Genomic DNA, 25970 nt, shown 5'->3' with positions numbered 1-25970 from the left:
CTCCGCTAGGCCATTTGCTCCCCCAGCCTGGGGCTCTCCCGGCTGACCGGCGTCTGTCCTCCGTGCAGGCGATGACTCAGGATGCAGCCAGGGGCCACGACGTGCACGGAGGACCGTATCCAGCATGCCCTGGAGCGCTGCCTACATGGGCTCAGCCTCAGCCGCTGCTCCACCTCCTGGTCAGGTAGGTCTGGGGGCGCAGGGGTGGGGCCCAAGAAAGCCCCGGGGGCTACAGCGAGCACTGGAGCGCATACAGAAGCCCGCAGGTTTGGGTTCCAGGCCCGTGTGTGGGACCTCCCGTGGGCCGGTGCTCGGCACAGCACCTGATAGAGAGTAGCCCGTCAGAATGTGGCAGTCTGTCTGTCCTCCCCTGACATCTTCCTCCTCCTCCTCAGGGCTGTATCTTGCTTTCTCTGCATGTGCCAGAAGCACAGCTCCTTGAAAAGGTATTGGTCCTGCTTAGAGAAACCACAGCTGCTGGGGCACCTGGGTGGCTCAGTCGTTAAGTGTCTGCCTTCGGCTCAGGTCATGATCCCAGGGTCCTGGGATCGAGCTCCGCATCGGGCTCCCTGCTCTGCGGGAAGCCTGCTTCTCCCTCTCCCACTCCCCCTGCTGTGTTCCCTCTCTTGCTATGTCTCTCTCTGTCAAATAAATAAATAAAATCTTAAAAAAAAAAAAAAAAAACACAGCTGCTGATTCCAAAAGAACAGCTAAGAATTTGTAGATGGCTCCCCCCAGAGTTCTGTTTAGTTGGTTTCTGGTTCCTTCAAGAACCCCATCTCCTTTTTCCCTGCAGGACAAGGGGGAATGTCAGCCGAGCTTCAGGGAGCGGGAGGCTTCCATGTTTCCCAGGACTGAGAAACGGGCTTATCTGCAGGCTGGGGCAATTGCATCTCTGAAGACTGGTGCCTACTTGTAATAATTTCTCATGCTTCTGAGATTGTGCACATCCCATGTCTCACTTGCCTCTCTAACTATCCCAAGAGATAGGTAGCCACTGCTCCTTGAACTCACCTGGTTCTTTCCCTGGTTCCTTCCTACCTCAGGACCTTTGCACTTGCTGCCTGGAACTCTTCCCTCAGAACCGCACATAGCTAGCTCCTTCTCATCCAGGTCTCAGCCCAAGTGTCACCTCCTCTGAGAGGCTTTCCTTGGTCTTTGGGATTACACAGATCTAGATTAAAACTGCCTCTCTCTGGCTGCTGTCACCTCACACAAGTCGCTTAACCTCCCAGGAACCCCACCCGCCTCGGCCATGAAGTGAGAGTAGCGACAACAGGGGCCACTTCCTGAAGGGAGGATGGGAGACTCCGTGGGGCAGAGTGTACAAGAGCATAGCACCTTATCGGCACACAGGTGCTCAGTAAATGGTAGTTTGCTTCCTGCCTAGGGTTTGATGGAGCCTAAGCCTATAGAATGGAGTGTGTGTGTGGGGGGGGCATCATTAAGTAAAAGAAGACAAAAATATCTGACTTTGGCCAATTTTACAAAACCCCGTGTCCACATGAAAACACTGTTAGGGTCTCCCCAACCTTGGAAGGAGCCGGTGCACCTGCAGGCGCGCGGAGCTCAAGTTCCACGAAACTCACGGCTGGTTCCCTTCCCGCCTCGCCCCTACTGCTCTGACCTCCACTACGCGCACGCGTGCACACACACACGGGCCCCCATGACCACCCCTTTAATTTCTAGGGGTTTGCCCTTGCTGACTGCGGGGAAACAGAGACCGACACAGTAAGGAAGTCTGGGGAAGTTACAGAATGACCAAGTGCCCACTCTGGCTTTCAAAAGATGAAGGCATGGAGCTTACCCCTTTCCTGCGCTCCCCTGCCAGGCAGTCCTGGGAAAGCCCCACGGCCGGGAGAGACTTGCTCTTGCTTCTGGGGGAGCGGCGCGAGCCACGGCTGTTCTCCTCCTCCTTCCAGCACTCTCTGCCTCTGCGCTCCTTCTCTGCACCTTGCAGGTTCCAGCACCCCTGTGGGAAAGCGGGGACAGGGGAGGCTGTGGAAGAACCATAGCTTCCCGGCCCATCTCTGTGTCTCTTGCAGGACTAAGACACTTGTCTCGATGAGGCATGACAGAGATGACTGTTGATCCAGAGTTTTCTCAGACTCTTACTTTATAGCAAGGAGTGCCCCCGTGCAATCCCCGCGGGGATTCCCGCTGCTCTCCAAACCTGAGCTGAACTCGCCTCTCTGCCTTTCCAGCTGGCCTGTGTCTCAACTGCTGGAGCCTGCAGGAGCTGGTCAGCAGGGACCCGGGCCACTTCCTCATCCTCCTGGAGCAGATCCTGCAGAAAACCCGAGAGGTGAGCGCCGGCCGGGGACCGAAGACGCAAGGGAAAGGTCCCCACGGAGTGTCGGTTCTGGGGTGCTTGGCCCGGCGTGGGGCTTGGCAAAGGCACTGGGAACCCCTGACTTTTCTGTTCCAGCACTGCTTGTGGATTGAAGGTTTCTGACTAGAAAGGAGGGGGGAAGCTCTCCCGAATTCCTTTCCTTGAAAAGATCCATAAAAGTAGACACAGAAGAGAAAAGTGATTAAACTGAGACCCTGTCTAACAGCAGGTCCATAATATAGGCTTTTATGACTAAGAAGAGGGGTGTGTTTGAGGCTCAGCTGGGCTGGTCTTCCAGAACAGCTGGGAATCCCTACAGAGGATGCTGGCTCTCGTATAAAGAATTCTTAAGTGTTTTTTTTTTCTTTCTTTCTTTCTTTTTTTTAAATACATGACTGAGTTGGAAGACATGTGACTGTCTCAGCTGTCCCTGGAAAGTCTTGTTTTATCAAGACGCCCAAGGTCCCAGTTCTGGTCCCACCACTTACCTGGTGCTGTTAGACCCTGATCACAAGCAGACCAACTCAGAAAAGCTAAACCACCTTTGGGGTATTTACTTTATAAACGTAAATATCAACTACCTTGTAACAATGGAGGGGGGGCTTGTAGAAGGGATGGGGCAGCAGGTGTATTGGACACGTGGTCTGTTCAGGGTAAAGAAAAGGAGAATTCTCAATTTGAGCCTGTGGAGCCCAGCACAGATGGTGGGACTTTCTCTGCATCTTCAACGCCCACGAGTTCCAGAAGGGGCTGAGACCTTTAGCATGTTGACCAAAGAATTCTAAATCATGTGCATATGTAGTGTGGTGGGTGGGTCAAAGGGATTATGCACCGAAGAATACATAGACCTTGGAAAAAAATATGGAAAAAATGTTGCCTCAGTTACAATAAAACAGATGCAAATTAAAACCATAATGAGACAGTCTTTGCCTAGCAAATTAGCAAAAAAATTATAACGAGCAATGCAGGGAAGGGTAGAGTGAAACCTGTGCTTTTGTATACAAGTATGGCATATTAAAATTGGCACCATCCTTCTGGAAAGCAACTTGGCAATGAGCTTCAAAGATCAGAAATGTTTATAGTCTTTGATCCGTTGATCCCACTTCTTGAACTCGAACCTAGAGAAGTAATCCAAATTATGGAAAAAGGTAATGTGCACAGAGTAATGTGCATTGCAAAAAGATTTAAAACAGCCGGACGATAATCTCAAATGTCCAAAATGAAGCTAATAAATGACGGAGGTCTAGCAGAAGAAATATTATGCAGGTAATAAAAAGATGGGCATTGTCCAATGGCATAAACAAATTTTAAGGTACAAAAAAATTGCATCAGTAAGATTTATTAAATGGTTTAGTGAAAATTGACTAAACATTTGGAAAAATTCAGAGTGCGTTTCCTAGCGCATACCATACAGCACATGGCATTCTAAGTGGATTAAAGATTTACATTTATGAAAACGAAGCTTCAGAGAAAAGAAGAAAAAAGATATATGAATATTTACATGGTGCTTGCATGCCAAAGCAAAAACCTATAAGGGAAAAAAACTGAACACTTCTAATATCGGGACTTCAGGGAAAAAATCTATAAAATTAAAAGATACGCAACAGGGGCACCTGGGTGGCTCAGTCCTGGGATCGGGCCCCGTGTTGGGTTCCGGGCTCAGCAGGGAGCCCGCTTCTCCCTCCCCCCACTGCTCATGCTCTCTGTTGCTATCTCTCTCTCTCTCTCAAATAAATTAAAAAATCTTAAAAAAAAAGATACCACAAATTAAAAAAAAATCTTTATAACAGAAATAAAAAGGAACTGCATAACTAGGAGCGGGGGAAAAGGCGGTCTTAGAGATGATGTAGCAAAACAGAAATTCATTTGTAATAATAATAATAGGTAAGAAGCATGAGGAGTAAAAATATACACACTATGATTTACACGTTTGCAGAGGAAAATACGTAGAGGAAAAATGGTGTCAGGAGAATCGTTGCGACATCAGCTGTGGTCGCTTTTGGAGGGGGGATATTGTGAGTGCTTTTTTTTTTTTTTAACTTGTATTTCCCAAATTTTTGCCTAGTGCTTACATTACTTTTCCCCATAAGCAAGAAAGAAAAGAAAGGACAGAACGAGAAAGCGCTGCTCTGTTCTGCACCTGTGATGAGCCTCACGCTCCTCTCCTGTCCTGTCCACAGGTCCAAGAGAAGGGCACCTATGACCTTCTCGCCCCCCTGGCCCTGCTCTTCTACTCCACTGTCCTCTGCGTAAGTTCCAGCGCCGGCCAGCAGGGGGAGGCGGGAGGGGCCCCGGAGGGGCGGCCTCGCCCCTCCAGAGACAAGCCGGGACCCTTGAAACGGGTGTCAGCCCTCTGATGGCTTCCGAGCGGCCCCCGTGAGAGGCCTCCAGAACTCCATGCAGGACGCCACGGTGCCTGGCACCTCCGGGTTCCCGTGGAGGGCCTGCCGTCCCCGGCCTGTTCACGAGGCGTGACACAGGTCCTGCTGAGAGATTTTCGGTCCACCCCATTCTGTACCCCAGGAGTCAGTTCACCCGGTGTGAGCATCCTGTCTTCACCAGACCGGTGGCACCAAATGACCGCACCTACGCGGGAGCCAGTCCACTTCCAAGCATAGACCTTTGCCTCCCGTGGGGATGTGTAAATACAGGTGGTTCAGGCACTGAAGACCACTCCCCCAAGTGAGTGGTAGCAATGGCACCATTAGACTGACCTCCCCGGTGACAGCTTTTCAGAGAGGCGCTCTTACGTATTGGGTATTATGTGTGGTGAAAACATGGCCCTTACGGTAGAGGGGCCCCCCGGGTGCCATCTTGCCCATCCGTAACTCACTCCCAGTGGTAACTTCCGGTTCTTTCTGACCTTGTCCCGGGACAAACTGCCGCCAGGAACAGAGTGCCTTCTGTGGCACGTTCCAGAAAGGAGCAGGGTCTGTTCTGGAATATCAGTGAGCTCTCTCTCACCCAGACCTCTCTGCTCGCTGCTCCCTTTTCCATCCAGACGCCACACTTCCCACCCGATTCAGATCTCCTTCTGAAAGCAGCCAGAACCTACCACCGGTTCCTGACCTGGCCTGTCCCGTACTGCAGCATCTACCAGGAGCTGCTCACCTTCATCGATGCTGAACTCAAGGCCCCAGGTGAGTGTTGGTGTGGCAGGCGCGTGGGGCCTTCATGGTGCACAAAGGATCCGATGGCTGACAGAAGTGAACACAGGCGGTAACTCAAGGAGGAATTCTTAGGGGAAGCTGAGCAGGGGTTCAAGGCAAGGAGACCCCAGTGCATGGTCTGTGCCTGTGCTCTGGCTTGCCAAAGGGTCTCCGAGACTGCCCAGGTCAGACAGAGGGGCCCCCACAATCCTGACAAGAGGCCTTTGCTTGTCCTCTTTGCCTCAGGAGCAAATGGGGAAATGCGTGTGTGGATCGATTCAGTTCTGGTCAGGGGAGTGACCGGGTCTAGGAATGGACGGGTTGATGGGCGCCATGACAGGTATGGACAAGGGCCTGGGGCCAAGTTTTCACACGTGGGGTCTGGAAAGGAGGAATTCTTGAAAAATTGCAAGTGCTCTAATAAATACGAAAATGAGGGCCCAGCAAACTGTTCTAGAGCAAGAGAAAACCTAAGTAGGTAAGATTTACGGCAAGGTGGCCTGAGAGAGTAATTCATCAATGTCAGTAGCTCAAAGAAATAATGTCACATAAACATCCTGATAGATGCCCTTAACACATTTAATAAAAGTCAAGATCCATCCCTAATATTCAAAACCCTTCTAATATATGGATACTATTAACACGTGGCAGTATTCTTCTTAACAGCCCACCGTGAAATGCTAGAGGCATTTCCATTTAAGTCAGTAACCTTCCTCCTTGTGCTTATGGGGATTTTGCCTAGGCAAAAAGGCAAAAATAAAGAATATTTCTTCTTCCAGAGAAGATAACATTGTAATTATGCAGAGATCAAACAATTACTTATCTGTCAAGACTAACAGAATCACCCAAAGAACTGACAGACCTAGTAAACAGGTAGCTAATGGCATTAACCAGTAAGGGAACATAGTGATGGGGGGAAAAAAACATCTGTAATAGCAACTAAACATATAAAAGAAGTAAAGAGATATGTGAATTACCTACATAGAGAAACAAACTTAAGGATAAATAATTTAAGAGATGTGTTGCCAGACTGAGTCAGTATTGTAGTAACAGCAGGTGTTATAGAAATAAATACAACTGTGATAAAAAAAATACCAACCATATCTTTTAAAATTTACCAAAATAGATAAAGTCTGTCTGAAAGAATAAATGCTCTCCAGTAACATTTATTTATGCATTTATCATGTATGTATTGATGCATTCTTACAGGAGAAGAATGGGGTATTTCCCATACTAGGTCTTTGAAGGTTGTAACTATAACTATAAGGCTATAGATATTAAAATAGTGCACTCTTGGGGCGCCTGGGTGGCTCAGTTGGTTGGGCGACTGCCTTCGGCTCCTGGAGTCCCAGGATTGAGTCCCGCATTGGGCTCCCTGATCCCTCTGACCCTCTTCCCTCTTGTGCTCTCTGTCTCTCATTCTCTCTCTCAAATAAATAAATAAAATCTTAAAAAAATAAAAATAAAAAAAATAAAATAGTGCACTGTTGGTATAAGAATAGATAAGTTAATGGAACAACATAGAATGGCTAGAAACAGGTTAAATATATAAAGATTTGTTATATGACCAAGTGGCATCCTGAAACCAGTGATGAATCAAATCGGTCATTTGATAAATGGTATCAGGACCATTGAAAGACCATTAAAACTGAGTTACAGTTCTATCTCAAAAAAAAAAAAAATTAAGAGTTCTGTCTCAAACATAAAATAAATTTCAGGTAGATTAAAAGTTGAAGTGTGGAAAACGAGACCACGAATGTAATAGAAGAGAAGTAGGTTACATGAACCACCTAGAGTAGAGAAGAGATACCAAACAGCCACCCCCTCCCCCAGGCAAAAATGATAAAAGATAAGGCTGACAGATTTGAGAGCATAAAATTTAAAGCTTTTATATAGCTATTCAATCATTAAAGATATAGATACAGAGGTACCGAGGGCAAAAGATGTCGAGTCACTTGCTGAGTTAGAAAGCAGGTCCCCAGAATACTATGTATATTATAAATCTCATTTTTGGGGTTTTTTTTTTTTTCTCTTTTAAAATTTGTACAGGTACCAGACCCTGTTTAGTGCCCACAGCACTTAGTTCTCATCATACACATTGAACACACACAGGACCGGAGTACCAAATCTTATTCCCCAACAATTCCTAGAACCCTAGAGAGCTCAGGACTGCGGCTGTGTGTGTAAATTCCTTTGCAGGGATTCCTGACTTCCTTCCCCAATCATCTGATTTGTCTCCTCCCAGCCAATCAGCTGAGCTGTCCTCCCCCAAACATTCAGCCTAGCTGTCTCCTCCCAGCCAATCAGTGGGTCTGTCTTCTCCCAACCAATCAGCTTATCCGTCTCCTGCCAACCAATCCGCTGATCTGCGGGCCCAACCAATCAGCCGTCTGCGGTTACAAAGGCGCAGAGCCCGGCACAAGTTAGGGTTGGCCGGCCCCAAAGCCCACCTGTTCCTGGGACCTCACTGCGTGGTAGAGACTTGGGTGCAAGAATTTAGAAAACCAGGAGGCCCCGAGGAGAAGGTGCTGGACGAGGACAGGTGCTCAGGCACGTGATGAATAGACAGTTTGCCAGTCTTAACTTTGCAAGGTGCGCCAGGTGAACCAGCCAGTTCAGGGTTAATCTCTTCCATTCCCTTCCTTCCAACTCCTCCCCCAAACCAACGGGTCTGCATTGCGTCTGGGCTTCTCGCTGGTGACCAGAATTCCTTTAACAAGAAGGCGAAGCTTTTCTTCCCTTCTATAATGTAGGCAGAAAGGATTCAAACTGCAGATACCTTGGCGGGGCCTTCAGTGGCTAAGCAAAGATCCAAGTGACTCTTTCTTACTTTGAAATGGGTACGGGTGGGAGATGTAGGGCTGGGGGAGGCTGTCACCTGCACGCGGGGAGACCGCCTCCCAATGTCAGGTAGAACCAGCTGGCTCTTCTCCACTGAATGCACGCTATGCCTTGAGATATTTGGGGGGCGGGCAGCTGAGCGGGGACTCTGTTCTGGGCAGCCCAGTGAGCATGGAGGGCGGGCTGTGGAGGGTGAGGGCCTGACACTGGGACGGCGGCCTTCCAAGCCTGGGGGACAAGAACCAGGCAGAGCAACAATGGGAGCCGTTGATGGGATGAGGGCTCTTGCACTCAGAGTAGAGGACCCCGGGAAGCCCGGTCACTCGCTGCTGAGAGCCTTCCCCTCGACATTGCCCCGGGGACCGTGTGACACTTCAGATGTCCTGGTGATGGAGAAGGCCAACACCCGGGTGGAGAGACTGCCTGTGCTAGCAACTCATCCTCTTCCAGGGAAAGCAGAACCGAAATAGGAAATCACGGACCCTTTCGCACATCAGTTACTTTCAAACAGTTAAAAAAAAAACCACCCTCACCCGGATGAACATGTAGCGAGTCTTCATCAAAGACGCTGAGCTCGTTACCGACGGAACCGGCGAGATGGCAGAGCTGGTTTAAAGGAGGGTATGAGAGCCTGATAGAAGTTTCTCGATAAGCCAGAGTAAGATTGCAGAATTAGATGCGAAATGAGTTAATATCGTAGAGGGGGGTAACGCCGTAACCTATGGGGTGCGCTTTTCCACCGAACAAAAATCCCTTCAATCGTCTCACACCCATGGGTTCACCTCTCACTTCGCAGAACCTCAGCCCTCATCAGGGGCGACTGGTAAATTAAGCTAAATTACCGTTTCCTACATGATCCCAAAGTAGGCTTGTTAGAAAGCGCCGTAGCGAGCTTCTGTTACCGCACAGGCGAATATTTTTGCCTCTTTGCAGAGTGTCCCCATCCCCAGTTCTCCCTGCTGAGGGAGGCAGCGGGGTGGAGGCTGGAACGGAGGCCACGGAATGAGCCCTTGGAGGGGAAGCCGAGGCTGAATCACGTAGTGGTTACCAGTACTTGGTATGAGGCCGTGATGGGGTGGCAGACCTTTATTTCACTTATAGGAGCTTTTCTTCCTCATCCGTAGAATGGCAGCATAGCAACGCCTCCCTCTCGGAGCACCGTGAGGGTTAATGCTGGCCTCCATGGACTTCACGTCGCTGGTGGATTGGGCAGTGGTAGCGAAGACACAGGTCGTGACAAGGGACCTGGGGAGCCGGGCCCTCCACCCGTGGAGCCTTAGGGAGCCGGTTGCCGTAGCGACGAGCGAAACAGTTGATCCCGCTTTGATGTGGCTGGGTGGGCAGAGGAAGTGGGCAGGTTATCGAGCGTTCGGGCCTCCCCCTTCTTCCTGACTCCACCCCTGTAGGGTGGCCCCCCGCCTCTCGTCTGGGGGTGGCAGGAAGCCTCAGGTCAGTGCTGCCGGCTCCCGCCCACCACAGCCCTCTTGGGTTCAGCCCACATGTTTGTTGAGTATTTGCTCTGAGCCCCCCGCACAGCTGCGTAGACCACAGTACTTGCCTGCAAAGAACAGATCCGTAATCGTGAGGGGCGACAGTGAGCATCATCCGGGAGTCACAGGACAGTTTCCAAAGCACACGCTGATTGCATTCCGCCCAGACCTCGGCCCCTCTGGGCAGAGGGAAAAGCAATATTCCTCCCATTTCATGCAGGTGAAAACCAAGACTCAGGGAAGTTTAATGTGTCTTGCCCACGCTATAGAGTCAGGTGTGAGAGAGGGAACACGGGCCTTGGTATGACCTCTGCTTTGTCACTTCCTAGCTGATAACCTTGGACAGGTTATATAAGCTCTCTGAGCCTCCCTGTCAAAAGTAGGACTGTAATTTTTGGTGATGATGATGATGCTGCTGCTGATGTTTGCATCTCCCATGGGCTTCCCATGCGTTGACCGCTGCTAAGGGTTGGTCTCCTCTGTCCTCAGAACACCCCTTTGGGTATATAGTTTATTCCCATCTTCCAGAGGATGAACCTGAAGCCTAGACAGGTAGGTAGCTTGGCCACGCTCACAGAGCTTACAAGAGCTCTACCCCTTGAGCCTATGTCTGTTTGATCCCCGAAAGCCATATCCTTTGACTCCAGAAACCTATTCTCACATTTGCATAAAGCTCTTTCTGCCAGGAGGCATAGGCCGGGAGTTGTGTGTGACGGGAAAACCCGGGGCTGTCCCAGCTGCCATTTTGTAAGCACGTTCCTCTCTGGGCAATCTCGGCCGCTTTTCCTTTCACTTGGTGCCTTCGACCCTTCGACCTTCTGTCGAAGCAGGTACAAACCTAGATTCGGTCACTTTGGCTCATCAACTGGTGGCAGGTGAATTCTGAATAATCTTCAATGGCCGTAAGTTTCTCTCAGAACATTACTGACCAGAGACATTTGCATTTCATACTTTTCTTGTCTCTGATTATGGAATAAAAGGTGTAGATCCCTTGAAGGAAAGTCAAGCATCATTGAATAGCAGGTAGGGGTTTTCCTCAAAGAACGCTCTTGCACCAAATGCGTAGGTTCCCCCCCACCCCAGACAACCACGAATTCTCCAGCTCTCCAGACACCACCTGAGTGTCCCAGTACCCGGCTCGGTTCTGACACTAGCTACCCAGAGTTAACGCAGACCCCACAGGTTAAGAGCTCAATCCTATAGACTACACCCATTTCGGATGCCAGTTCCAAGTCCCACTTTGATAAGAACCCAAAGTGAGAGACGCAACTGGCAGGGGAAAACATTATAATTGAAATCTACTCCTTACCTTTCAAAGTCTTAATTATCACTGACCAAAAGTGGTCTGTCCAAAAAAAAAAAAAAAAAAAATACAGAGAACTTTTAAAAATTTGAGTATTTGATGACACAACATCAGTGAAAGAGATTTTAATGATTGAAAAACAGTAGTTAGGAGGGACATAACATCACTTCTCTGGTATTCTTGTCAAAGATTCTTGCATCACTCCAATCCTGGGGTGACATGAGACACCCCAATTCGAGGGACATTCTACGGGAACCAATCAGGACACTTGGGTCAAGATCACGGAAGACCGGGACAGACTGAGGAAGCGATATAGGTGGAGGAGGCTAAGGAGAAATAAGTCCATGCAGTGTGGGACCCTGATAGGATCCTGGAACTGAAAGAGGACATTACGACCACATAATGTATTTCTTGTATCACGGAGTCACAGGGGGAGATGTAGGGAAAGGAGTGGGGAGCCGCTGTTCCAGAAATCATGGGGTGGGATCAGAAGTAAGCTGGCTGCCCGAAGACATGAACAGACATTTTCCAAAGAAGACATCCAAATGGCCAACAGACACATGAAAAAGTGTTCAATATCACTCGGCATCAGGGAAATCCAAATCAAAACCTCAATGAGATACCACCTCACACCAGTCAGAATGGCTAAAATTAACAAGTCAGGAAATGACAGATGTTGGCGGGGATGCGGAGAAAGGGGAACCCTCCTACACTGTTGGTGGGAATGCAAGCTGGTGCAGCCACTCTGGAAAACAGTATGGAGGTTCCTCAAAAAGTTGAAAATAGAGCTACCATATGATCCAGCAATTGCACTACTGGGTATTTACCCCAAAGATACAAAAGTAGGGACCCGAAAGGCTACGTGCACCCCGATGTTTATAGCAGCAATGTCCACAATAGCCAAACTATGGAAAGAGCCAAGATGTCCATCAACAGATGAATGGATAAAGAAGATGTGGTATATATATACAATGGAATATTATGCAGCCATCAAAAGGAATGAGATCTTGCCATTTGCAACGATGTGGATAGAACTGGAGGGCATTATGCTGAGCGAAATAAGTCAAACAGAGAAAGACATGTATCATATGACCTCACTGATATGAGGAATTCTCAATCTCAGGAAACAAACTGAGGGTTGTTGGAGTGGGGGGTGGGGTGGGAGGGATGGGGTGACTAGGTGATGGACACTGGGGAGGGTATGTGCTCTGGTAAGCGCTGTGAATTGTGCAAGACTGTTGAATCTCAGATCTGTACCTCTGAAACAAATAATGCAATATATGTTAAGAAAGAAAAAAAGAAGAAGAAGAATGTAGCAGGAGGGGAAGAACGAAGGGGGGGAAATCGGAGGGGGAGACGAACCATGAGAGACGATGGACTCTGAAAAACAAACTGAGGGTTCTAGAGGGGAGGGGGGTGGGAGGATGGGTTAGCCTGGTGATGGGTATTGAGGAGGGCACGTTCTGCATGGAGCACTGGGTGTTATGCACAAACAATGAATCATGGAACACTATATCTAAAACTAATGATGTAATGTATGGGGATTAACATAACAATAAAAAAATTAAAAAAAAAAAAAGTAGTAAGCTGGCTGCCCATAACAGAAACCCCCCCAGTATAAGGCTGGTAGAAACTCATAAGGGTTTATTTTTTTCCTTCTATTAAAAAAAAAAAAAATCCGGTGGAAGGCAGTCCACAGTGGGCACAGGAGTCCCACTAACATTCCAAACCAGCCCTTTCCTTTTATTCTGCGCCACCATCCTTAGCAGGAAACATCGGTCTTGATGCCACTTCGTGGTCTAATGGCTGCAGGAGCTCCGGCTTTCATGGCCCTATTCCAGTTAACAGAAAGGAGGAAAGCGGGAGTTGCAGAAAGGCGTGTTCCAGGAGCCCCACCCAACCCCTGCAAGGGAGGTTGAGAAATGTGACCTCTTGCCCTGTGCCCAGGGTCCCTTTGGTAAAGAAGGAGGATGGGTGTTGGGTGGATGCCCACAAGTCTCTGCTGCATGTGGCCCACCAGGAAGAGTGGCGTGGCAGAGCGGGTCTGGTCCTGTCGTGACCGTGGGGAGGGCAGTGAAGGAGCGAGATGGAAGGTCTCGCTTCACTCCCCCCCAGAGCTGGTGGCTCTGCAGAGCTGGAAGCCATCCCACAGACAGGAGGGTCAGGAGAAGACTGAGCAAGCGAAGTCTGCACGACAGCATTTCCCTGGGGGGCTTGCAGGGGGTGGGGAGGGGAGCTCGCCTCGGTCATGCATGTGAGTGGCCACCAGGTGGCGTCCCAGGTCCTGATAGCGGTAGCCAGTTTCAGGGACTTTCCTACCAAAATAGACATAAGGTTAACTTTTTTATTGGGGGCAGAGGCAGGGCTCAGCCTGGGAGGGACAGCAGCAGGGAGGGCGAGCTGCCCTGAGAGCCAGTGGGAAGCTGGGCAGAGGCTCAGAGGGCTGGAGGAGACTGAGCTGGGGGCCCACACACCCTCGGGGGAGCCGAGAGAGGGTCAGGGAACCCCTGGGCAGCCGCAGGCTGGCCACCCTAAAGCCTCGGGTACTGCACCCACCGTCTGTGGGGAGCAGAGCTGCACAGGGCCTGAGCCTCATGGCGGGCGGTGGGGGGGGGCAGCCTCGCTGGCCGGTGCGGGGCCACTGGGAGGCCCAAGGCCATGACTGCTGAAGTTGCAGATAAACCTACCAACTCTCGTTTGTTCTGGCAACAGGAATCACCTACCAGCGACTGGTGAGGGCCGAGCAGGGCCTGCCCATTAGAAGTCACCGCAGCTCCACCGTGTGAGTGTTCTTGAGGGGGGTTCCCCCATCCCCACACCCACACCGTCCCCCCTCCCAGCCCCATGCATCTGGTTTTCCCTCCAACACTGTACCCCCCCGCCCCAGCCACCAACAAACAGTCTTCGAGAGGACCAGGAACGCCTTGGAATAGTTGGTGATGCTTTGTACATAAGGTTGTTTCTCTGGGCGGAGGGGTTTTCCTCCGAGTTCTAAATGGCTCAGAAACTTAAACAACAAACGTTAAAAACCACCTGCACCGATCATGCCAGGTCCTGGGCACACATGACCTCACTTTGCCCCCACTTTTCAGATGGGGAAACTGGAGGTCAGAGAGGCCGGGTCTTACTTCCCGATGGTCACACAGCTAGTAAGCGTCTGAGCCGGGATTTAAGCCTCAGTCTTACTCAAAAGCCCACGTGCTTTCTACGGTGTCTTTCTGCCTGTTACTAAAATAGCATTTTCCAAACTTTTTTCGACAGTAAAAAATGCGTGTTATTTCATTTTTATTTATTTATTTATTTTATGTAATCTCTATGCCCGAGTTCTGTGGGGCTCGAACTCACGACCCTGAGATCAAGAGCGGCATGCTCCACCAACTGAGCCAGCCAAGCACCCCTAAACAATGCATTTTATATGAAAGCCTACGTTCATATACACACAAACGCACACGCACACGCACACAGAACTGAAATGAGTTTTAGGTGAACACGCGTGCCGAGAAGGCATGCAGGGGGAGGGCATGCGCCTGGCTGGTCTCGTCCTGCACACAGTGGAGCTCAGCACACGTACGTGGAAGGAGTGAGCAAGCACGCAGTGGAGGACAGTGGCTCAGGCAGGGACGGCTTGTGCAAGCCTGTCCCCTTTTTCTGACAAATAGAGAAATCAACATTAGTTTCCCCCCTATAGGATGGGGACTCTGACAGAGCCCAGTCCCGTCCGGGGGGCCCTGACCCGGGGCGGCCCTCCGCAGAGACGGGACAGGAGGGCCGCCTTCACCTTGCTTCTCTGCATGGAGCCTGGGGGGGCGGGGGGCAGTGCAAGCAGCTCACACCAAAGTCTCTACAGCTGGGATATTGTGATGTCTCCAACACACTTCGAGAAAACACAGCGAGGGAGGGCCGATGTGGGCGAAGTGAGAACAGTCATGTGGCTGTTAACTGAGCTATCGACACCTTGGGGGGTTCACGATTCTTTGAACATTTGGGTCTGTTTGAAGTTTTCCATGATGAACAGAATGTCAAGGCTGGCCCGGAGAGGGAGCCCAGGGTCCAGGAGAGGAGAGGCGGGGGTGGGGGAGGCTGGGCACACAGTCCACTCCCAGCCCCGTACAAGCTAGCTGGGGTGATGGCTTTCGGGAGTTAGAAAAGGGGTCCCCGGTGAGCTGCAGACTCACAGGCAGCCTTGACACCTAGCCTGAACTTCCAGGCCAGCCTGCATGCAGGTATGTGGCTGCCCGGCTCCCTCCCCCCTGCAAAATGAGCCCCTAGCTCCAAGTCACCTCCGCTGAGAGGGCAGTCCTCTTGAGTCCTCCTTCCATCCATTCCGATGTCCTGTAGGAAAAATGTTGATATAAAAATTAAGGTGAAATTCCTTTTGTAAAAATGAAGTCCCGCTTTCAAAAGGCCCTTTGAAAACACTGGCTGAAAAATACTCAGGAGTAGACCGTAAGCTTTGCACTTGGACCTGGGACCCTTGAGCCAGCCCCCTGCCTCTCTCCTGGCCTCAGCCGCCAGGGGGGTTGGGGCTCAGCAGCTCCGCCAGGCGCCAGAGTGAGGGGCTGTGCTGTCCCCACCCCCCCAGAGCCTGCCCTCTGTGTCCCCAGCACCGTGCTGTTGCTGAACCCAGTGGAGGTGCAGGCTGAGTTCCTCGCTGTGGCCAACAAGCTGAGCACGCCCGGGCACTCGCCCCACAGCGCCTATACCACCCTGCTCCTGCACGCTTTCCAGGCCACCTTCGGGGCCCACTGTGACCTCCCGGGGCTGCACGGCAGGCTGCAGGTACGTGCCTGGGGCCCCGGGGCCTTAGCGTCACTGTGGCTGACGTGGCAGGGTAGTGGCTGGAGGGCTGGCCACACTGAGAGGTTTCGGTGGCACTGGATCCCGACAGAGGTGGGTGGCAGCCTGGGCAGGGGGCTGGGCAGGAGCCTCTGAGGATGGCATGGGCTGGGTGGGCTGGGAACAGGCTGTAGAGGGAAGCTGGAAGACCTGACTTCTACTAGCTCTGTGGCCCTGGACAGCCCCCTCCCCAGTCTGGGACGTGGTGGGGAGCTGTGAAGGACCCTCCCCGAACTCGGCAGTGCCCTGGCTCTGGGCCTTTCTCTCGCGACCACTTCCTGAGAAGAGGGGCCTGGGGAGGCCCCGGCCAGGTGGGGGGGAGGTGGGTGCTGAGGCAGGGGAGGAGACGGGCCACGGCCGCCATCGGGAAGCCCCTAGGAGCTTGAGGAGTCGGGCAGCCAAGCCTTGGTTCGGGGGGGCGAGCCCATCTCCTCCTGGCCTTTCAGTCCAAGAGCCTGGCCGAGCTCGAAGACATCTTCACGGAGACTGCGGAAGCTCAGGAGCTAGCTTCTGGCATCGGGGACGCAGCCGAGGCCCGGCAGTGGCTCAGGACCAGGCTGCAGGCGGTGGGACAGAAAGCTGGCTTCCCCGGCGTGTTAGGTGAGCCTCTTGGGAGAGCGTGGTGCCTTTTCCCCGGGGGGTGAGCAGTCCAAGTCCGGCCAGCAGTTCTGCCCCACACCGCCCGTGGGGGACCCAGGCTCTCCTCATCCGGGTGCTCCACCACCCCCGAGGGCGGAAAGAGGCTGGCCAGCTTCCCACTCGGCCCCAGCCCCGTCCAGCTGTGTGGCCGGCGCTGGTCTCTTCTGTGAGCGCCTTCCAGCCCTCACCCCCTGTCCCCCTGTTCTAGCAGACACTGCCCAACCTGGCCAGCTCCGCACCATCCCCATCCCTGTCGCCAGGTGTCACACATACAGCTGGAACCAGGACAGCTTCGGTAAGCAGCCGGCTGGGGCCCTCGTGGCGCCCACCCCGCACCCCCTGGGGCGGGGGGGGGGGATGCTGCTTCCTGGTCCTGCCCCCTGCCGCCTGGGCAGGCTCTAAGCAGAGCAGGGGGTGGTGCTCGAGTCCTGGGCTGCACTTCACCTCCTTCTGCCCTCGCCCTCCTCCTCCTCCGGCTGGTCTGAGCCTGTCGCCCCTTCCGAGGGGGTGCAAGAGGGGTTTCAAGGACCCAGATGCCCAGATGGTGCCTCCCCTGGCTTCCCTGCAGACATCCTGCAGGAAATCCTGCTCAAGGAACAGGAGCTGCTCCAGCCAGGGATCCTGGGGGACGATGAGGAGCAGGAGGAGGAGGAAGAAGAGGAGGAAGAGGAGGAGGACTTGGAAACGGACGGGCATTGTGCCCAGAGGGACTCAGTGCTCTCCACCAGCTCGGCGGTCTTCCACGACTCCACCCTGTCCCTCGCCTCGTCCCAGGCCTCGGGGCCCACCCTCTCCCCCCAGCTGCTGACCTCCTTCGTCTCGGGCCTCTCGGACGGCATGGACAGCGGCTACGTGGAGGACAGCGAGGAGAGCTCCTCCGAGTGGCCCACGAGGCTGGGCGGCCAGGAGCGCCGGGGCCACCGCAGGCCTGGGCAGAAGTTCAACAGGATCTATAAACTCTTCAAGAGCACCAGCCAGCTGGTGCTGCGGAGGGACTCCCGGGGCCTGGAGGGGGGCTCGGGCTCAGGCTCAAGCCTGCCGCTGCGGCGCGCGGGGAGCCTCTGCAGCCCCCTGGACGGCCTGCTGCCGCCGCCGCCCCCCACGCGGGCCCAGCGCTCGCGCTCCCTGCCCCAGCCCAAGCTCAGCGCCCAGCTGCCCAGCTGGCTCCTGGTCCCCGCCTCGCGGCACCAGCGCCGACGGCCCTTCCTGAGCGGGGACGAGGACCCCAAGGCGTCCACACTACGCGTCGTGGTCTTTGGCTCTGATCGGATTTCGGGGAAGGTGGCTCGGGCCTACAGCAACCTGCGGTAGGAGCCGGACCTGGGGGCCTCGCTCTGCCCTGGGGGGGCGGCGGGGTGGGGGGGCTGAGGGTCCGAGAGGGACCACTCTTCTCCTCGCCTTCTTCTTTACCAGGCAGCTGGAGAACAACCGCCCGCTCCTCACACGGTTCTTCAAGCTTCAGTTCTTCTACGTGCCCGTGAAGCGAAGCCAGGGGACCGGCTCCAGCGCCTGCCCCCCCCCTGCCAGCCAGACGCCCCCACCCCCCACAGACTCCCCGAGGCACCCCAGCCCTGCGGTATGTCCCCAGCCCCGGGCCACATGCAGTGGGGGCGCAGAGTGGGCACCTGCAGGTCCGGTGACCCGACGGGCGCTGGTGAGAAGTTGCCAAGAGCAGTCACCGTGTCTAGGCGACTGCAGTCGCCTTCTCCCGCTTGAGCCTCGCTCTGGGAGCAGCTCCTGCCCTGCACGTGGGGGCGGCGCTTTGCTGTGCGACACAGACTAAAGATTCACAGACTTCTCTCAGGGCCGGGAGGAGCTATGGTTGGGGCTGCAGATGCCATCTGGGGCCCCGGGGGGCTGGAATGACTCTCCCCCCTTGCCCCAGGAGCTGGAGAGCACCAATGACATCTCCCACTACCTCGGCATGCTCGACCCCTGGTATGAGCGCAACGTGCTGGGCCTCATGCACCTGCCCCCTGAAGTCCTGTGCCAGGTGAGTGGCCCCCGGGGGGGCGGGGGGCACTGACTGCAGTCTCACGGCGCTGCTCGGAGGCCCTGGTTTCGGGGGATCCAGCTTGAGGCCTCCAGGGAGGACCGGGGTGAGAAGTGCGACTGAGCCCAAATTGAGGGCAGTGTCACGGCGGGTCCCAGCAGGGTCCGGGGGACCTTAGGCTTCAGCCCCCTTCCTCACTTCCTCCGGCTTTGTCCAGCTCGGCCAGGGCCCTCCCTGGTGGCCCTGGTGTCCGGTGAGGGGGCTCCGGAGGCTGGACTGTGGGTCGTCCCCCGACCATTGTGTGTCCTGCTGTGATCCCACCACCCCCTTGCCTGGCTTGGTCTGCCTCAGTCTCCACACGTGTGTGTGTCCGTGTCTCCTGCCCTCACGTTCCCTTGCTCCCTCGCTCGCTCGCTGGCCACCGGTGCCTCTGACCGGGCTCCGCCGCCCACCCTCAGCAGTCTCTGAAGGCGGAACCCCGGCCCCTGGACGGCTCCTCGGCCCAGCTGCCCATCCTGGCGGACATGCTACTGTATTACTGTCGCTTTGCGGCCCGGCCGGTGCTCCTGCAGGTCTATCAGACAGAGGTGAGGACCCCCCCACCGCAGGCACCGCCCCACCCCTGCAGCCAGCAGCCCCGGGGCGGGGGGCCGCTCCGGGAGGTCCCCACTGACGCCGGCCCTTGTCCTCTGCAGCTGACTTTCATCACCGGGGAGAAGATGAAAGAGATCTTCATCCACTCCCTGGAGCTGGGTCACTCTGCCGCCACGCGGGCCATCAAGGCTTCAGGTGGGTGCTGCCTGAGCCCCGGGGGGGGGGGGGCCGGGGCCCGGGAGGTGGCGGCCCCCGGGTCTGGGAGGGGTACCGGAAACCAGAGGGAGTGAAGGTCTGTCCCTGCGGCCCAGGTCCTGGCAGCAAGCGTCTGGGCATCGATGGTGATCGCGAGGCCGTCCCTCTAACACTACAGATTATTTACAGCAAGGTGAGGCTGCTGCTTGGGGCCCCTGTCCCTCTGGGGCCCGTTCCTGACCCGTCCTCACCCAGAGTCAGCCCCCCGCGCATGTGCCCGGGCCCCAGTCTTTAAGCTGGGAGGCTGCAGCAGGCTCCCCTGGACAGAAGGGGAGGGAGTGAACATCCTTCTCCCCTTGGGCCTCCAAAGCGCCCCCCCTCCCCCCGGTGTGCTCTCCCCCCACCTGGATGTGCTCAGCAGCTCCCGTGAAGTGTTAGGGCCTGGCTGCGGGCTGAGGGTGAGGGGTCCAGAGGCACAGTGAGGGAGAGCCCAGCGTCCACGGGGCTGGCGTGCCTGGCTGGGTACATGGGAGGTGGGGCCGTGTCGGAAGGGAAAGGGGGGATCTGGGGGGCCGGAGTGTGGGAGGGGCGCCCATGAGCCCACCAGAGGGCGCGGGTGCTCCGAGCTCTCGTGCCCTCAGATCCATGGACCAGGCCAGCGACTTAACGCTCCTCCGCGGAGTCATCAAGGTCTATAGGGGATCGGGAGTCGGAGGGCTCTTGGTGCGGAAGCGAGCCGGTGAGAGCTTCCCGGGGGGCGCCGACTACAGGCAGCTCCCTGTGGCTGGTGGGCCCCGGGGGCCTCCGGCTGAGAGGGCCTGGCTGCGTTTCCAGGGGGCCATCAGTGGACGAAGCCGCTGGAGTAACATGGAGAAGGTGTGCACCTCCGTCAATCTCAGCAAGGCCTGCCGGAAGCAGGAGGACCTAGGTGAGGGGGCGCAGGGGCGCGGGGGCGCAGGGGCGCGGGGGTGGGGGGCGCGACGGGACGGCGGGGCCCCGAGCCTGGCCTGAGCCGCCCCTGCCCCTCAGACTCCAGCATGGAGGCCCTGACGCTAAACCTGACAGAGGTGGTGAAAAGGCAGAACCCCAAGTCCAAGAAGGGCTTCAACCAGGTAAAGACGCCCCCCTCTCCGCCGTCGTACCTTCCGGAGACCCTGGCGCGGGTGGGCGCCTGTGTGCGCGCATGCGCGGGTGCGGGTGGGGAGGAGAGGCGGGCCGGGGGTGCGGTTTGGGGTGCACACGCTGTGGGGTGCCCTACGGGCGGATGTGTCTGCGTGCAAAGGCTCTGGCGGGCAGCCGGGGGAGCCCTGGGTGCGCGCAGAACGGCTCCGTGTCGGGGACCCGGGGCCTCACAGTGGGGCCGTGGGAACTTCTCCTGGGAGCCCTTGTTTCTTCCAGACTCGGGGAGGGTGGAGGCCGGAGAGGAGGCAGGGCCTCACGGAGGCTGCCGGACCCTCGCCGGAGCTGGCCGTCAGTCCCGCAGAGCCGCTGCCGGGGTGGCCTGAGGCAGAGAGCCGCCGAGGGCTGGCAGTTCTGGGGCCGGGGATCGGGGAGGACTGATGGGGGCCTTGCTTCCAGATTAGCACGTCACAGATCAAAGTGGACAAGGTGCAGATCATCGGCTCCAATGGCTGCCCCTTCGCCGTGTGCCTGGACCAGGATGAGAGGAAGATCCTGCAGAGTGTGGTCCGGTAGGAAGGGGGGCCCAGGGAAGGGGCCCGCCTCTGCGCCGTGTGCTAGAACCCCGGAAGGAGCTGCAGGGATGGGGGGGCCTGCCCTTACTCCCGCCTGCCCTACAGGTGTGAGGTCTCACCTTGCTACAAGCCAGAGAAGAGCAGCCTCCGCCCCCAACCCCAGAGGACCCCGGACCCGCCAGCCCAGGCCCCGCCGGACCTCTGCTCCCTCCTCTGCCTGCCCATCATGACGTTCAGTGGAGCTCTGCCCTAGTGGGACCCTCACCAGCCTGGACAGGAAGCCCTGGGCAGGCAGCCTCCTGGGAGGCCCTCCCCACACGGTGGCCTCGAGGGTCTCGCTCCCTCTGGGGAACTAGATGGCCCTCTGTTGGATCAGGCCCTGCTATGGGCCCTGCAGTGGACAGTGGGCAGGGGATTGGTGGTTTCTGGGCCCCGGGCTGTGTTTAGGAAAGACACAGGCATTAGGGAGAGGGCGGCTGGCCACACTGCCCCTCAGATTCCTCACGGTAGAGAGGAGAGGGATGGATGAGCTGACCTCCAGAGGCCCCGGCCATTGGTGTGGTCTAGGATCCTTTCTAGAAAGATCTGAGGCTCTGGTGCTCTGGGGTGTGGTTTAGGCCTCCTCTCCCAATGCTTGGCTGGACCCCCCGCCTTAGTTTGTCAAAATCTTGGGGGGCCCTTTGTATCTGGGGTTCAGTCCCCTCTACTCTGGGGCTCAGGTGGTAGTAACAAGACTAGGAATTTCTTCTCAGACCTTCAGTACCACCCCATCTCTCTTTCTCTCTCTCTCTCTCTCCCCCCCCCCCCCCCCCCGCCGTGTCTCACAAGTTCCCTGGGTCTTCTGGAAAACAGCACTAATACTTTACCTGTCTACTCTCAGCCCCTGGAACATATTCTCTCAGGAGCCCATTTCTGGATCTGAGAGCCTTGGGAGACAGGACAGGCATAGATTCAACAGCTCGGTTACCTTCTAGCTCAGTGACCAGAAGGAAGTGAATTAGCTTCTCCGAGCCTCAACATCCTCAGCACTAAGACTTTTAGGGGTTGAAAAGAAATCGTCCGCTAAGCACCTGGCCCAGTGGCTGGCTCATAGCTGGTGCTCAGTACAGATGAGTGGCCTTACCCTTAAGTGCCGACGCCCCCCCGGCCTGGCACTGGGACACGCTCACGGCCTCTGGGATGCTCTTCATTCACCCTTGAGGCAGAACCGAGATTGAGGGAGTGAGGAGTGGTCAGTTTTACCCTCTGAAGGAGGAATGGCCTTGGCGAGGCTAGGAGGAGGGTTGCACGGGTGCCCCCAAGCCCTCGCTGACTTCTCTCCCGGGTTGGGCCCCGTGACCTCCGCTCCCATGTCACGCCTTAGGCTGGTGCACATTGCATATAGAGGCTTCCAGCCCAATCACTGGCACCATTCTGGCGTCTGGGCAGGATCCTGGAGGGGTCGAGGGAGAGCCTGGCTGGGGGAAATGGGTCACAGGACGTGAGAGCCAAAAACGTAAAGCTGGTGGGTCGGAGTGGTTTGGAAGCTGGAAGCAAATGTGGGCTAGGGTGGTAGTGGGGGAGGGCAGGGCTGAGGACCAGGATTTGGACGGTACAGGTGGAGAAAGTAGCCATGGAAGATGATCGTATCCTGCCCAGCGCCTCTCCGTCCCCTCCTTCTCCTGCTTCACCCAGCTCCAAAGGTTCTGGGCTTACAGGAGCCCCCGAACCCCAGCCTGGACCACTCACCACTGGAGAGAAGTGAACAGAGCCGGCTCCTACCCTGTGTCACCGTTCCTCCCCTGTCCTCACCATTTGTACTTGCTCCAGGCTCCAGAGAGTGGTCGGCCATATACTTTCCATACTCTTTTGTTGGGTGAACAGGTTACTACATGATAAACCTATATCGAAGAATAAATGAATAGAATTTAATATTATTTTCAAATAAAACTTGGTTAGTCTCGTATTTCTTGATCCCCAGTTATTTTGCTGCACGATGAGTAACTGCTCGTTGCTTCGTTAACATCAACCAGTGCACACGCAGCGGCAGCAGTCAGTTCTTGGGGGTTGTCCTGTTTCTCTCTTTGTGCACGAGAAGGGTAAGCAGAGACATAGGATGCCTCCTAGGGCCTGGGCCTGGAACCGGCACAGTGCCTCTTCTGCCAAAATTCAATTGATCCAAATCAAGGAAGCATATCAACCCATAGATTGAATAAACTTGGCAGATCTCACACAGGATAAAAACAAAATCACACGAGAAGAGGACTTCACTTCTGATAGTCTTCCCAAAATCCCATAGCCCCGGTCTGATCATGAGGAAAATCCCAGACAGATCCAGATTATGGGACATTCTATACGATAGTCTGACTAGTACTCCTCCAGGAAGTCAGTGTCATGAAAAACAAGGAAGGGCTGAGAAACTCAAAAACCAAGGAGACAGGAAACCTGAAAACTAAATGCAACATGGTACTCTACACTGCATCCTGAAACAAAGAGGATATTAATGGAAAAACTGGTGAAATCCCTATAAAGTCTGGAGTTTAGTTTTTTAAACACACACAAACACACACACACACACACACACACCTCATTGTAAGACTCCTGGGGGAGAAAAATGTAATAAAAAAATCTTAAAGACAGACAAAGGAAAAAAATACATAGTTTATCTTCAAAAGATCAACAGTTAAACTGAGAACTCCCTTCTCAATAGAAACATTGGAAGCCAGAACACAATGAAATGACATCTTTTAAGTGCTGGAAAATTCAATCTAGAATTGTTCAATGATTTTTGTTTTTAATTTTATGCTGCTCACAAGAGACACACTTTAATAACACAGAAAGCCTGAAAACAAAAGGATTAAAAGGGTAACACCATACAAACCTGACCCAAAAAGCTGGTGGTATTACGCTAATATCAGACAAAGACTTTAAGGCAAGAAGCATTTAAAAAAAAAAAAAGGGACATTTTATAAAGATCAAAGAGTCAATCCAACAAAAACATACCACAATCATAAATCTGTATGCATGCAATAACATAACTTTAAAATTGTAAAGCAAAAATTGACAGAATTAACATCTCCACAACCATAATGAAGGACTTTATTACACCTCTCTTAGTAGCTGATAGAACAAATAGACAAAAAATAATAGAGATATAGAGGATCTGGACAACACAATGAACACATTTGATCTCGTTAAAATAGAACACTATCCAGACACAGAATTCATATTATCTCAAGTACAACTAGAATATCAAATTTCAAGTGACTGAAATCAAAGGGAGTATATTCATCTCAATCCTAAAGAAAGTAGAAGAAAGGAAAGAAGTGTAAGAGCAGAAATCTATGAATTAAAAAACCAATGTACTAGTGGATAAGGCCCTAGCGAACAAATGATCAATATGCGTGGAAAAAAGGACATCTTTACAGATCCTACGTACACTAAAAATATAATGAAAGGATATTATAAATTCACCAATAAATTGGCAATTTGGATAAGATGGAGAAGTTTCTCAGAAGTACAATTTGTGAAAGAAATGGATTTCCTGGATAGGCAAATATATATTCCAGAAAAGGAGACTATTCCTTTCTTAACTAGCCTGGCAGCCAATCTTTCTTTCTGCTGCCCCTGTACTTAGCATATTTCAGGATATCATAGAATTGGAACCATAATAACTAGCCTTTTACAGACTGGCTCATCCACTTAGCAATATGTAGTAAATGTTCCTCCTTGTCTTTTCATGGCCTCACAGTTCATTTCTTTTTGTTGCTGAATGATATTCCATTTTATTGATGTGCCCCAGTTTGCTTCTCCACTCGCAGACTGAGGACATCTTGGTTGATACCAGTTTTTGGCAATTATGAATAAAGCTGATATAAACATTCATGTGCTGGTTTTTGTGCAGACATATGTTTTCAGCTCGTTTGAGTAAATACCAAGGAGCACAATTGTTCCATCATATGGTATAAGTATATTTAGTTAAAAAAAACAAAAAACAAAAAAAAACGCCAAGCTCTTCCAAAGTGTCTGCACTTTTTCATTCTTATCAAATGAATGAGAGTCCCTGTGGCTCCACATCCTCATCAGCATTTGGTGGCGTCATGGTTTTTTGGATTTTATCTATTCTAATGGGTACGTAGTGATGATATCTCATTGTTGTTTTAATTTGCAAGTTCCTAGTAACGAGGATGACGACGTTGAGTATCTTTTCATGTGTTTTTCATGCAAATATCTTCTTTGGTGAGGTATCTCTTCAGATCTTTTGCCCATTTTTTAAGTGCGTTGTTTATTTTCTTCTTGTTGAGTTCTAACAGCTCTTTGTATATTCTGGATACGAGTCTTTTATCAGATACATGTCTGACATATATTTTCTCCCATTCTGTGGCTTGTCTTTTCATTCTCTTAACAGTGATGCCTTTTTCAGAGCAAATGGTCTTAGTTTTAATGACGTCCAATTTATCGATTTGTTCTCCTCTAACAGCTTGGAGCTTCCTCTGGGGCCCTGGACGCACTGGTCTGTCATCATCCTCAGACCCTTCCCTGAGGTCCCTGACATCCAAGTCATGCCTCCTCCAGTGGATCAGCTCTCCCACAACCCCTGGGGCAGGGAATGTCTACATCCCCTTCAGTCCGCTCAAAGCAGAGGCATCAGAGCTGTTTCCAGCCCCTTAGCAGAGATGTGTGTGGACCCCACCTGTCTGGTGCCTGCCCAGGGCTTCAGACTCTCCTCCCCCACTGTCACACCCACCACCCCCTCCAGCACTGGGATCCAGCCTGTCGCCCTGGGGGTGGCGGGTGGGGGCTTCTCCCTCCTTTCCCATCTCTGAATCCCTCTATTTCCTCAACCCTACCGGTAAAATCAGGGTAAAGGTAGCTGGCTATCCTGGAAGCGGCTGTCCTCCCCATCTCTCTGGGGGCAGAGACAG

The 25970-nt window shown here is 53.4% G+C and overlaps 1 protein-coding gene across 5 annotated transcripts in view; it reads left to right on the top strand.

Moving 5' to 3' along the window:
• The window catches only part of PIK3R5 (phosphoinositide-3-kinase regulatory subunit 5), a 63813-nt gene extending 40802 nt beyond the window's left edge, over positions 1-23011 (top strand). For 2 of the 5 annotated variants that reach the window (XM_036094662.2, XM_078067911.1), the window contains exons 2-19: positions 69-184; positions 2205-2305; positions 4513-4581; positions 5334-5472; positions 13828-13897; positions 15720-15894; positions 16398-16551; positions 16799-16885; positions 17159-17897; positions 18004-18166; positions 18476-18583; positions 19042-19170; positions 19279-19372; positions 19489-19565; positions 20207-20300; positions 20402-20484; positions 20951-21063; positions 21172-23011. In XM_036094662.2, coding sequence (XP_035950555.1) covers positions 82-184; positions 2205-2305; positions 4513-4581; positions 5334-5472; positions 13828-13897; positions 15720-15894; positions 16398-16551; positions 16799-16885; positions 17159-17897; positions 18004-18166; positions 18476-18583; positions 19042-19170; positions 19279-19372; positions 19489-19565; positions 20207-20300; positions 20402-20484; positions 20951-21063; positions 21172-21319 — 2646 coding nt within the window. In that variant the 5' untranslated portion in view covers positions 69-81 and the 3' untranslated portion in view covers positions 21320-23011. The remainder of the gene's footprint in view (positions 1-68; positions 185-2204; positions 2306-4512; positions 4582-5333; positions 5473-13827; positions 13898-15719; positions 15895-16397; positions 16552-16798; positions 16886-17158; positions 17898-18003; positions 18167-18475; positions 18584-19041; positions 19171-19278; positions 19373-19488; positions 19566-20206; positions 20301-20401; positions 20485-20950; positions 21064-21171) is intronic. The other 3 variants (XM_036094669.2, XM_036094667.2, XM_036094668.2) reach the window with 3 other exon arrangements.
• The last annotated feature ends 2959 nt before the right edge of the window (positions 23012-25970 follow it).

Source organism: Halichoerus grypus, chromosome 2 (assembly GCF_964656455.1).
Source record: "Halichoerus grypus chromosome 2, mHalGry1.hap1.1, whole genome shotgun sequence".
NCBI classification, from domain to species: domain Eukaryota; kingdom Metazoa; phylum Chordata; class Mammalia; order Carnivora; family Phocidae; genus Halichoerus; species Halichoerus grypus.
The sequence above is the reverse complement of the archived record's forward strand: the minus strand, read 5'-3'. Positions and strand labels throughout refer to the sequence as shown.